General features: G+C 41.0%; 1 protein-coding gene across 1 annotated transcript in view; it reads left to right on the forward strand.

Annotated features, from left to right (window-relative positions):
* The window catches only part of LOC115647285 (sodium channel protein type 5 subunit alpha-like), a 100,622-nt gene that overhangs the window by 33,083 nt on the left and 53,972 nt on the right, over nucleotides 1-13,567 (forward strand). Inside the window, 7 exon segments of the mRNA XM_030554183.1 lie at nucleotides 7,499-7,710; nucleotides 7,712-7,738; nucleotides 8,103-8,225; nucleotides 8,228-8,296; nucleotides 10,848-10,863; nucleotides 10,866-10,886; nucleotides 10,889-11,199. Coding sequence (XP_030410043.1) covers nucleotides 7,499-7,710; nucleotides 7,712-7,738; nucleotides 8,103-8,225; nucleotides 8,228-8,296; nucleotides 10,848-10,863; nucleotides 10,866-10,886; nucleotides 10,889-11,199 — 779 coding nt within the window.

Here is a 13,567-nt window from a genome sequence, read left to right on the forward strand (position 1 = left end):
CAACTCCATTTGGTGCCTAAGAGAAAGCACTGATACCATACCAGCCACCAGCACCTACATACTGTCCTATGATATCACACACATTGGTACTGCACACTTTTCTGGTACTGGACAATATATAAGAAGAGCAAGAGTCTCAGGCCAAGGAGATCTCACCTCCATTTCCCTTCTACACTGATGATTTTAAGACCTTCCAGAACTTCATGAAAAAAACTAATGGACTTGCTTCAAATTCCAGTAGAAGAAGTCTAAGAGCCAAAATATTCCTGGCAGCCATCTTGAACATCAGTCCCAGTGAAAGGCTTTATCCTCTCCCTCTAGAGCACATTCTCTTCCAGAGCCTGGAATGGAGCTTTAGATTCCTCTGCTGTCAGCAAATGTCTCTGAAACCCACTGGCAAAATGTCTCCTCCATCTCTGGCCATGTAGAGGATAACAACCTACTATTGCTGGTCTCATGAATGCTTCTCGGAAAATTATATTCTGTCCTTACTTCTGCCACAGAGTTCCTGTCTGATGTCAGTCAAGTCACCTAAACTAGTCTTTTCACAGGTGATCACTAATTGTGTTTTCCTTACTTTCTGGCTGCCTGATTGAGACCCTGAGTTCTGATTTGCAGAAGTAGTGAGCACACCTAGCTGCCACTGCATTCATCGGGAACTGTGTTTTGAACATATGTAATAAATAATTCTATACCTTTCCTCATCACAGATTTTTGACAGGTTTCCATGTCCCGTGCTATGATATTGAACCAATTAGAACTGTGCACCACCCCTCCTTTTGTCCTGACCACTTTTTGTCAATTGAATTGACCATATGGTGTTGGAAGCCCTATCTCCCCTCTTTTCCCAGTTCCAGGACTCCTATGTATGAACATTTTTGGCTCCATCATCCATTTGGGGTGGAATTATTTTAAAAATATTATTTACTATATCCTTCTGGGAAGCATTAAAAGAAAATCAGAGAATTATAGGACTGGAAGAGGCCTCGAGACATCATATAGTCCAGTCCCCTGAACTCCTGGCAGGACTAAGTATTATCTAGACCATCCCTGACAGGTGTTTGTCTAACCTGCTCTTTAAAATTTCCAATGATGGAGATTCCACAACCTCCCCAGGCAATTTATTCCAGTGCTTAACCACCCTGTTAGTTAGGAAATGTTTCCTAATATCCAGCCTCACAACACACCTGCTAATACATCCCAGAATTATTTTTACTTTTTTGCAACAGTGTGTAACAAAGTTCCTCCTCTACCTTGGTGGGTCCTGTGCTTATTGGTGGATTTGCTCACCTCAGTTATCTTCCCCTCTTGTGGAACCCACAGTCTGGGTCAGCTCCTCCTGTGTCTGATCAGGAGTTGGGAGGTTTGGGGGGGAACCCAGGCCCGCCCTCTACTCCGGGTTCCAGCCCAGGGCCCTGTAGATTTCAGCTGTCTAGAGTGCCTCCTGTAACAGCTGCATGACAGCTACAACTCCCTGGGCTACTTCTCCATGGCCTCCTCCAAACACCTTCTTTATCCTCACTACAGGACTTTCCTCCTGGTGTCTGACAATGCTTGTCCTCCTCAATCCTCCAGCAGTACACTCTCTCACTCTCAGCTCCTTGCTCCGAGCTCCTCACACATGCTTTTTCTCCTCTGGCTCCTCCCTGCCTGACTGGAGTGAGTTCCTTTTTAAACCCAGATACCCTGATTAGCCTGTCTTGATTGGCTGCAGGTGTTCTAATTAAAGTAGCTATCTCCACTGCCTTCTAGAAAGATCTTAATTGGCCCCAGGTGCCTTGATTAACCTGGAGCAACTGCCATTTCGTTACCAGGGTACTAGGGATTTGTTTAGCCTGGGGCTAACGTACCTGTTTCTCAGTACTTTACTGTAGCCATCTGGCCGTGTCCCATCTCATATCCCTCCCCTCTGCTCAACACCATATGGTTGGGCAACTTGGGACGCCAGGCAGTGTGCTCGTGAAAGGCCATCAGTGTTGCCATGGTGGCATCCAGCCCTGTGCCGTATGCGGAACTGGAATGGTTGGAGGGATAAGAACCACCTGGTGACCCTTGCATTCTTTTCCTTATTTCTCTGCATCAACTGAAGGGGTGCATGGTCTGCCACAAGAGTAAATCGCCGGCCTAAAAGGTAATAACGCAGTGTCTTCATGGCCCATTTGACAGCAAGGCATTCTCTCTCGACTACTGCATACTTCTGTTCTCTTGGGAGCAGCTTTCTGCTTAGGTAGAGGATCTGGTGTTCTTCTTCTCCAATTATTTGTGACAGAACGGCTCCCAACCACACCTCAGAAGCATCTATTTACAAAATAAATTCCTTGGTAAAGTCCGGGGCTATGAGTATGGGGTCATTACAGAGAGCTGTCCGAAGGTCTATGAATGGCCTCTCTGCTGCATCGGTCCACTTCACCATGTCTGGACCTCGGGCCTTCACCAGGTCCATTAGAGGACTTGCCCTACTGGTGAAGTGGGGAATAAAACGTCGGTAGTAGCCTACGACGGACCTGCTTTTTTCGGGTCGGCCAGGGCCAGTTTTGAATTGTCTCTAGCTTATTAGTTTGGGGCTTCACTATACCCCTTCTTACAATATATCCCAGGTACTTAGCCTCCGCTAGTCCTATGGCGCATTTAGCGGGATTAGCGGTGAGGCCAGCCCGCCTTAAGGTGCGTAGTGCAGCCTCAACTTTCTCCAGGTGGGTTCCCCAGTCTGGCGTATGGATGATGACATCATCTAGGTATGCGGCTGCATAACTAGTATGGCGGCGCAGCAGCTTATCCATGAGGCACTGGAATGTGGCTGGAGCCCCATGCAGCCCAAAAGGGAGGACTGTGTACTGGAATAGCCCATCCGAGGTGGAGAACGCTGTATTTTCTTTAGCTTCTTTGGTCAGGGGAATCTGCCAATACCCTTTTGTCAGATACAGTGTAGTCAAGAATCGGGCTCTACCCAGTCGGTCAACCAGTTCGTAGATGCGTGGTATGGGGTATTGTCTGGAAAAGGTCTTTGAGCGCATCAGGCAGGCCGGATTAACTGTTAAGGCCAAAAAGTGTCAAATAGGCCAAAACAGAGTAACTTACCTGGGACATCAGTTGGGTCGAGGAACCATAAACCCCCTACAGGCCAAGGTGGATGCTATCCAAAAGTGGCCTGTCCCAAAGTCAAAGAAACAGGTTCAATCCTTCTTAGGCTTGGCCGGGTACTACAGGCGATTTGTACCACACTACAGCCAAATCGCTGCCCCACTGACCAACCTGACCAAAAAGACCCAGCCGAATGCAGTTAAGTGGACTGATGAGTGTCAAAAGGCCTTTACCCAACTTAAGGCGACGCTCATGTCTGACCTGTGCTCAGGGCCCCGGACTTTGACAAGCCATTCCTAGTAACGATGGATGCATCTGAGCGTGGTATAGGAGCAGTTCTCATGCAGGAAGCAACGGATCACAACTTCCATCCTGTTGTGTTTCTCAGCAAGAAACTGTCTGAGAGGGAAAGTCACTGGTCAGTCAGTGAAAAGGAATGCTACACCATTGTGTACGCCCCGGAAAAGCTACTCCCATGTGTTTGGGGACGGCGGTTCCAGCTACAAACTGACCGTGCTGCGCTTCATACTGCCAAGGGGAACAACAAGAAACTTCTTCGTTGGAGTTTAGCTCTCCAAGATTTTGATTTTGAAATTCTGCACATTTCAGGAGCTTCTAACAAAGTAGCTGATGCTCTCTCCTGGGAGAGTTTCCCAGAATCCAGTAGTTAAAAAGTGTTCTTAAAATGTAAAAGTCTGTTAGTTATATACTTAGTGGTACATGTAAAGGTGCATGTGTTGTATTAATCTGTTTATTTTAAAGTTCTAGGAGGAAATCGCTGCCAGTGAGGTTCCCCACTGTCTGCAATTTGGGGGGCGTGTCATAAACAGATAGCTAAGGGTTAATGTTCTTTTACCTGTAAAGGGGTAACACCAGTAATCTGAAACACCTGACCAGAGGACCAATCAGGAAACAAGACTTTTTCAAATCTGGGTGGGGAAGTTTTGGGTGTGAGTTCTTTGTTCTTTGTCTTGGGTCTGACCTTCTCGGCTCTGAGAGTGATTTTTCTATCTCCTGGCTTTCTAATCTTCTGTTTCCAAGTTGTAAGTAGAAGGATAGTAAGACAATAGGTTTATATTGGTTTTTGTATTTACATGTGTGTAGTTGCTGGAATGTGTTAAATTGTGTTCTTTTTGGATAAGGCTGTTTATTCATTTTTTCCCTTTAAGCAGTTGACCCTGTATATTGCCACCTTGATACAGAGACTATATATTATGTCATTTTTCACTCTTTTTATATAAAGCTTTCTTTTTAAGACCTCTTGGAGTTTTTCTTTAGTGGGGACTCCAGGGAACTGAGTCTGCAGCTCACCAGGGAATTGGTGGGAGGAAGAAGTCAAGGGGAAAATCTCTTTGTGTTAGATTTACTAAGCCTGACTTTGCATACCCTCTAGGTGAGGGGGAGAGATTAGATCTCTCGGTACTTGTGTTTCCAGGACTGGAAGCAGGGAATCTCCTAGGTTCGTCCAGGGAGAGGAGCCTGGGAGGAAGTACCAAGGAAACAAGGGGAAGGGGTTATTTCCCTTTGTTGTAAGACTCAAGGCATCTGAGTCTGGGAGTCCCCCAGGGAAGGTTTTGGGGAGACCACAGTGAGCTAGGCACTATATAATTCTTAGCTGGTGGCAGCGATACCAGGTCCAAGCTGGTAACTAAGCTTGGAGGTTTTCATGCTAACACCCATATTTTGGACGCTAAGGTCCAGATCTGGGAAGAAATGTTATGACAGGTATGCATCGAATTTTGATTCATATTTATCTTGTAATCCAGATCTGACCCCCAGATCCCTTTTTGCAGCACTCCTTCCTAGGCAGTCATTTCCCATTTTGTATATGCGCAACTGGTTGTTCCTTCCTAAGTGGAGTACTTTGCATTTGTCCTTATTGAATTTCATCTTATTTACTTCCGACCATTTTTCCAGTTTGTCCAGATCATTTGGAGTTTTAATCCTGTTCTCTAAAGCACTTGCAACTCCTCCCAGCTTGGTATTATCCACAAACTTGATAAGTGTACTCTCTATGCCATTATCTAAATAATTGATGAACATATTGAACAGAACCGGACCCAGAACTGATCCCTGCACTCAATATGTCCTTACAGCTTGACTGTGTACCACTGATAACTATTCTATTGGAATGGTTTTCCAACCAGTTATGCACCCACCTTATGGTGGCTCCATCTAGGTTTTATTTCCCTAGTTTATTTATGAGAAGATCATGCGAGACAATATCAAAAGCCTTACTAAAGTCAAAATATACCACATCTACTGCTTTCCCCCATCCACAAGACTTGTTACCCTGTCAAAGAATGTATACACATAGAGTTCACATAGATTACCTTCCCCCAACACATATACATGCACTCAGAAAACTTCTGTGTAGCAAGTCCAATAGTGCCGCCTGTATGCTATTAATTTCCTTGTACTTGTGGATTTATGTTAGCTCTGGAACGATGTTTTCAGTGATGCACATCTTGTTAGTGCATTGTGTGATTATCGTAAGTTCAGTCAGAAAATTCAGTAAGACAGTCAATTAACAGAAATCATATCCATACCTATAACACATACCTAATCTTTTCAGAGACAAATCTATTATCTGAACGTGACACCATATGCCTGAACGTCAAGCAGCACATATCACAATGTCAGTATCATATCTGCATTACATAATATATTGCATTTAGTGCCAGGCCATCCTACAAAGTCCATCAAAAAGCAATGTTCCCACATCAGTATTTGCTGCCAACCCATGTGGAAATTGGAAAAGAGTTTCTATTCTGCTTTTGGAGGGGAGGACATACTGTATCTCCTGAAGTGTATGAGATTTGACTGTGGCCACTTCTCTTTTTCGAAAGACAGTGTTCATCTTTCTTCAGTATACTCATTAAGTGTGTAAGCCATATATACAACAGTGTTCTTCCATCTGCTTATGGTGGAAAAATAGGCTAGCAGTTGTTTGGTGTAATTTAACATCCGGCCTTTTGAAAAAAAGTTCAACTTATATCCTTTTACTCAAATGCATTCCATATACCAGATGAAAAAATCATACCCATCTTTTCCATCACTCAATGAGATCCTCCCAGATAGCTGTTAACCTTACTTTCCAGTTTCAATAACCCTGTCCAAATCTACTGGCAGTCTGGAGCTTAATAAATGTTGCCTATGTGTTTGTATTGAGTTTTGCCTCTGGTATTTAGACTTTAAGTGACCTGAAACTTTTGCAAAATACAGGAGCGTTTACATGTGCATGTGAATTAGACCTAACCAAAATATAATTGTAATACTGTTTCACTTTGGCACTAATCAATCACTGCGTTGTTTGTCGCATTCAGCATCGTTATTAGTGATATTGCACACAAATGTATTCTACACAAGTGAGGGACTACAAGAACAAATGGATATAAACTGGACACTAGGAAGTTTAGACTTGAAATTAGATGAAGGTTTCTAACCATTAGAGGAGTGAAGTTCTGGAACAGACTTCCAAGGGGAGTAGTGGGGGCAAAAGACATATCTGGCTTCAAGACTAAGCTTGATAAGTTTATGGAGGGAATGGTATGATGGGATAGCGTAATTTTGGCAATTAATTTGGCAATTGATCTTTGACTATCAGCAGTAAGTATGCCTAGTGTCTGTGATGGGATGTTAGATGGTGGGATCTGGGAGAGAATTCTTTCCTGGGTGTCTGGCTGGTGTGTCTTGCCAACATGCTCAGGGTTTAACTGATCACCATATTTGGGGTCAGGAAGGAATTTTCCTCCAGGGAAGATTGGCAGAGGCCCTGGAGGTTTTTCGCATTCCTCTGCAGCATGGGGCACAGGTCACTTGCTGGAGGATTCTCTGCAGCTTGAGGTCTTCAAACAACAATTTGAGGACTTCAGTAACTCAGACATAGGTTAGGGGTTTGTTACAGGAGTGGGTGGATGAGATTCAGTGGCCTGCATTGTGCAGGAGGTCAGACTAGATGATCATAATGATCCTTTCTGACCTTAAAGTCTATGAGTCTATGAGAGAGAAAGCCCAAAAGTAGTTTTAATTTTTATATTTCTTAGTGAATCGGGAAGCAAGGTGTCACCCAGTCCTGTTTTTCCCAGTGATGTAGACAAAAGGAATGTATGTCTAAGATGAATAAGGTTCTGATTAAAAGCCCGTTGAAATTCAGTGGATTTTGAATCAGGCCTTGTCTGAAGAGAACGAGTTTAAATATGAATTCATTGATCTGGGATTTGTTTAAAAAAATAAATGGAAGACTGAGAGAGTGCCTTATATAGAAAATGCATGATATGATTGTAAAAAATCTCAAGAAGATGTGATGGGGTTTGGGTTTAATTTTTCTGTGCTTTCATTAGTTGCGGTTCTTCTCTTGTCACATAGGACAGCACTAATTACCTGGTTATTGCTTTGTTTTCTTTGTCATTTGTCTATCTTCAAGAATCGCAACAGAAATGCCCTCCCTGCTTGAAGGACTTTGCCCTAAAATATCTTATTTGGGAATGTTGTCCACTGTGGTTGAGAATCAAGAAAAAGGTGACAATTTTAGTAATGGATCCATTTACTGACCTCACTATCACTCTTTGCATCGTGATGAATACTATCTTTATGGCACTAGAGCACTATAAAATGACAAGAAATTTAAAATTCATGCTTGACGGTAGGCAACAAGGTAAGTGAATTCTGACATTCACTATCAAGAATGAATTTATATATATTTCTATCCAGAATACAAAGAATGGTAGTAAGAAAGATTCATTTATTCATTCTTTGTTTAATTTTCAGAATATGGGATTCTCAAATGTTACTCTTGTTTTGCAGTTGTTCTAAACAGCCTTTAGAATAAGAGCAGACAAGGCTAGGGTTTTTGTTGACAATCCGTTATGATATACATGATACATGATAAAAGTAGGGTTTGCTGTTCACTTTACTGATGTACCTATATCTATGCTACTATATCGTGGGAGGGGTGGTCTAGAGAGAGATGCTCACAGTACCTTTTAGGCAGACATTACTTACTGTTTCTTTTGTCACAGGTCTTTACTGGAATTTTTACTGCAGAAGTGATCTTGAAACTCATTGCTCTAGATCCCTACTACTATTTTCAGCAGCCTTGGAATATTTTTGACAGCATAATTGTCACCGTAAGCTTAATTGACTGAGTATACACACCAAGGCTAAAGGAAGAAAAGAACATGGAAACCTGTTAGTTTTACGTTCCTTCAAACTGGTAATGGCCTCATATATATTCAGTCTCAAAACTTTTTGCATGAATACAATGGAGAGGATTTCAGTTCCCCCATTCAGTGCAATTTTCTACATCCTCATATTAGGAACTGGAAACTCATTTTGTCTAATTTCAAACCCATTTAAAAGTTTGACAAACAATATAGCATTTGTATTCACTGTGAGATGATTTAAAAACATGGAATGAAAGGGTAAAGAAAAATCCAATGTTAAAATCTAGTTTAATGTTGGAGCAGAGAATGAAAAGAATGAAAAACAAATTCAGAGACACCGAGAAAGAAGAAATGGGAGGAGAAAAATGTAATAAAGACATATTTATACTCTATAATCACCATACACTTGTACTATCCTGGATTTTAGGGAGGTGGTTGGTTTATCTATTCGTACACTATATCACAATCTTCTTTTTAGTTAGAAACACTTTCTGAACAAACAAATAAAACAATATTGGGGAAAGTGTGATTTTTTTAAAATTTAAAGTGAAAACGGCTTGCAAACTCAAATTTATTTTTTTTTGTAAATCCTGCAAACCCCTGAAATAGCGTTTCAGGTTCAAGAAGTCTTCAAAATGCATATTTCCCCATCCTTACCTCATTTCAGTTTGGAATGGAAAGTTTCTGTTCTTCGTATTAACTATTGCAACAGCAATTGCTATACCATCTCCAGCAGCATATTTAGTATTGTCAACTAGTTCCTCCTCCCATGATGTATTTTTGCAAGTTGTTCTTCTGCCTGTCAGAGACCATCACAGCAGGCAGCTTCTGAGAAGAAAATGTTGTCAAAATTAAAGGAATGGCTGAAAAGAAAAGCAAATCATGTGACAAACTCTACATAACTTTGGAAAAATAGGTATCTGACCCTAAGAGAGAGAAATGCATAAGCCTTTCAAATAAATCAGTCTCCGGCTAAGATTATTATTTTATAGTGCCCACGTGAAAGAATAAGGGTGTTTTTCTGAATCTGGGCCTCAGGCCCCACCCCTACAAACACTCAAGCATGTAACTTTACACACATCAAGAGACTTGAAGTTACTCTTGTGTGTAACTATTCACAGGTTTGGGGCTATGTGATGGATTGGATGCACAAAGGAGGATATAATATGCATCTTCGTTTAAACGTTTTTGGAATGTCTCCTAAACACCAATTTAGGAAAGGCATCCCTGTTCCAGAAAGCACTTAAGCATGTGTTTAACTGACAAACACATACGTAAGTACTTTCTCAAATAGGGATGGATTTAAATATCAGCTCAAGTGCTTTCCTGAACTGAGATTTTAGCTGATATTTGTGATTTGTCTGAAGGTATCTCACATTCTCCCAATGCACAGAGATGTATTGTATCTATATGTAAATTATATAGGCACACACTTTCCCATTTACTTATTTCCCCCTTTGCTCTACCAGTCTACTGTTGCCACCTTGTCAACCATAGTTGTTACTGGTTCCTCTTTGTGGTAATTTTTTTCTTTTTGATTAATTAGGATTTTTGAGAAAGATCCCATAAGAACTTTATCCTTCAAGATTGGAGATTTATCATAACATTTCTCTTTGAAGAAAATTACTTACCTAGTATTATTATTTTCTGAATGCATTGTACTGTGGTTATAATAGATCATCATTCACCAGCTCAGAATTATAAGATGTTATTGTTTTTACCATTTTATTTTCAAAATGGCAAGGAACTGACTATTTAAAAGATTACAGGCTGTGGAACCTGACATTTGCCAGAGGCAGAGATCCCAAGAATCATGAGGTGTTATAACTTCTATAAATACAAAGAACAAGAATTACAGATAAGCAATTACATTTCTGCATCAGTACATAGACCCTGATCAAGCAAAGTCCTTTAAGCACATGCTTAATTTTAAGCATGTAAGAAGAGCCATTGAAGTCACATACTTAAAATTAAGCAAATACTTTATGTGGCTCGCTTGTTTAGTGTCTGTGATACTGTGGTGATGGATGCTATACAAACTTAAGACAGATTCTTGACCTGATTTACAGAGGTGCTGAACAGCTATGACTCCTATTTAAGTCAATGGGAATTGTGGGTGCTCAGCACCTCTAAAATTCAGGATATTTGCATATAAATATTTGGTTATTAAAAATGGAAATAAAGTACAGATTATGATAAACAGAAATTTAAGTTCTGATTCTAGAAGATGTGCAAATGCAGGAAGAAGGAAATGCAACAACTTGCTTGCCTGAGAAACTCACAGTGGAATGTGGTAATAAATTGCTACTAGTGGTATGGTAACCATTTATGTTATAGAATTGTGCAAAGTCCACAACCAGGCTTGTGGCATCATTGTGCTAAAAGACACACAGATGGAGAGAAGGTGACAGAGATATAACATATATACAAATCAGTAGTCTATATTACATTGATCATATACTGACTGAAAATACGCTACATTTCATAGTGTTTGAGCAGTTTGAAATGTCTGCATAATGTTTTTAAACATTTTTAAACAGTGCAAAATGAAGACTATCTAATCTTCTGTTGTCTAATGCTATGTTTTATGTTTATACACAGCTGAGGGTCTTCAAACTGGCAAGTCCTGGACAACTCTGAATCACTTATTAAAATCATTGGTAACTCAGTGAGTGCTGTGGGTAACCTTACCCTGGTTCTGGCAATCATAGTCTTTATATTTGCTGTAGTAGGAACGCAACTTTTTGGTAAAAGCTACAAAAAACATTGCTCTAAAATAAGTGACGATTGCAAGCCACGTTGGCATATGATGGATTTTTTCCACTCATTCCTTATTATATTCCGAATTCTGTGTGGAGAATGGCTTGAAACCATGTGGGATTGTATGGTGGTAGCTGGGCAACCATTATGCCTTATTGTCTTCTTGCTGGCCATGGTGATAGGAAACCTAGTGGTAAGTTTCCAGATATGTTTCTATTTTTATTGCCTGTACAGTATACAATATATTGATTTATAGAGATAAGATAGGTGAAGTAATATTTTTTTATTGGATTAACTTCTGTCAGGGAGAGAGACAAGCTTTGGAGCTTACACAGAACTCTTTTTCAGGTCTGGATTTAGCAGACCTCATAGACTTCAAGGTCAGAAGGGACCATCATGATCATCCAGTCCGACCTCCTGCACAACGCAGGCCACAGAATCTCTCCCACCCACTCCTGTAACAAACTCCTAACCTATGTCTGAGTTACTGAAGTCCTCAAATTGTGGTTTGAAGACCTCAAGCTGTGGAGAATCCTCCAGCAAGTGACCCGTGCCCCATCCTGCAGAGGAAGGCAAAAAACCTCCAGGGCTTCTGCCAATCTGCCCTGGAGAAAAATTCCTTCCTGACCCCAAATATGGCAATCAGTTAAACCCTGAGCATGTGGGTAAAACTCACCAGCCAGACACCCAGGAAAGAATTCTCTGTAATAACTCAGATACCACCCCATCTAACATGTAAATTCAAAAGCTTGTCTCTCTCACCAACAGAAGTTGGTCCAGTAAAAGATGTTACCTCACCCACCTTATCTCTCTAATATCCTGGGACCAACAAGGCTACAAAACACTGCATAATCTACTGACTTGTCTTTCTATAAATGGTAGGTCTCCAAGAGATGGTGGTAAAGGGGCCACCCCATGTCACTTGTGCTCTAGTAAATCCCTTGTTTGTCTTTCACCCTGTGGAACTTGTGTTCATATTTACAGTAAGGCACTTTTTCCAATGTTGCATCACTGAACCTTTTCACAGAACAATATTCATTCCAATGAGGAAAAATTTTCTTTTTCATCTCAAGACTTCGGTGGAAATAATCACTAAGGGCTGAATGCTCCGAAGAAGTTAGGCTCCAAATGTCTACTTAGGCTCCTAACTTCTATTGAAATCAGTGGAAGTTATTGATGGATATAAAAATAGAAGTTAGACTCCTAACTTCCATTAATAGTTACCATTGATTTCAATGGGAGTTAGATGCCTAAATAGCAAGTAGGAACCTAACTCCTTTTGAGACCGCAAGCCCCCTGTGTTTGCATATCACAACCTGGTTTTTTGTTTAAGAACTTGTTTCTCTCCTGAGTTCTTTGCAGGCAATCCCTGGGCCCAACTTGACTGAAATCAGGATTCTGGCAGAACACAGCTCAATACAGGCTCATAGTTCAGTTCTCTTTAGATACAAGACATCGGCATCTGCATCTCCTCTTTCTTATAGTAGGCTAAATCAGAAGTTAAATACACTAAAATCAGTGTTTATTGCCCTACTGTAAAGTAGAGTTCCTGCGAGAAAAACTAACTCTCAGTATGAAATTTTCTTTTGAATTACTTTTGTCGGCTTTCTGCAAATCAGTGGAATCCTCTTGTGTTTTTTTTAAACAAATATTAAGATTGTGAACATTGTATTTTGTGTAGGAATAATAAAACCTTAATCTGGAAGTAAGTTTGAAAGTACATATCAGTAACTTAAGAGCCCCAAACATTATTAAGGATGTTTTAATTTATCCCCAAAACAAGCATTACAAACCCTGAATTTTCAGAGATAATGAAAAACATCAGCCTAGCATGTTTATATGGCACCCTCCCCTGTATACTCCCACATTTGCAAGCATAGTGCAAAATTAAATATATAAAAAAGACTCCTAAGGGGATACAAGACCTGATTCTTCTTTTGCTTACACCAGTGTCAGGAGTTACTCCATTGGAGGAAGTGCAAGGAGGATCACGACCAAAGATTTTCATTTTACATTTTAAAATAGTAGATTGGAGCTGGCAGTGATCTCTTTTAAAGAGAAACTTAGTGCAATGAAGCCAGAAACACACAGGAGACTGGGAATGAGAAAGGGAAGGGGGAAGTGGACAGGATAATTTGGGTTCTCCACTAGTGGAATCTGGGTTGTGGGAGCTGCCAGTCCTCTCTGGTGGAAGTCTGCTTGGAGATGCGAGGCTCATGGCTGACCCTATGCTCTAAATGTGGGCAGGGGGAAAATCCGGGTGGGTGAAGGACATGTTACAGAGCTCCTGGGGAGTCCTGGATGGAACTTAAAGCTGTCAAAAATCTTTTGGGGAAGCAGGTGAGGGGATGTATGGTACCCACCTGGGGATGACTGTCTCTCCGAAGGCAAAGCATCATAAATAATCAGAAGGCTCTGTTCAGCTAAAGAATGTCTAGCAGAGGACTTGATAACCAGCTATCAGCACCTGAAGGGTTTAAACACCAAGAAGGAGGGGAGGTAGAGTTATTTAGTGTGGGTTTTGGACACCAGTGCAAATCTAAAGCAGCTCCACTCAGGTC

Source organism: Gopherus evgoodei, chromosome 2 (genome assembly GCF_007399415.2).
Source record: "Gopherus evgoodei ecotype Sinaloan lineage chromosome 2, rGopEvg1_v1.p, whole genome shotgun sequence".
Lineage (NCBI taxonomy): Eukaryota > Metazoa > Chordata > Testudines > Testudinidae > Gopherus > Gopherus evgoodei.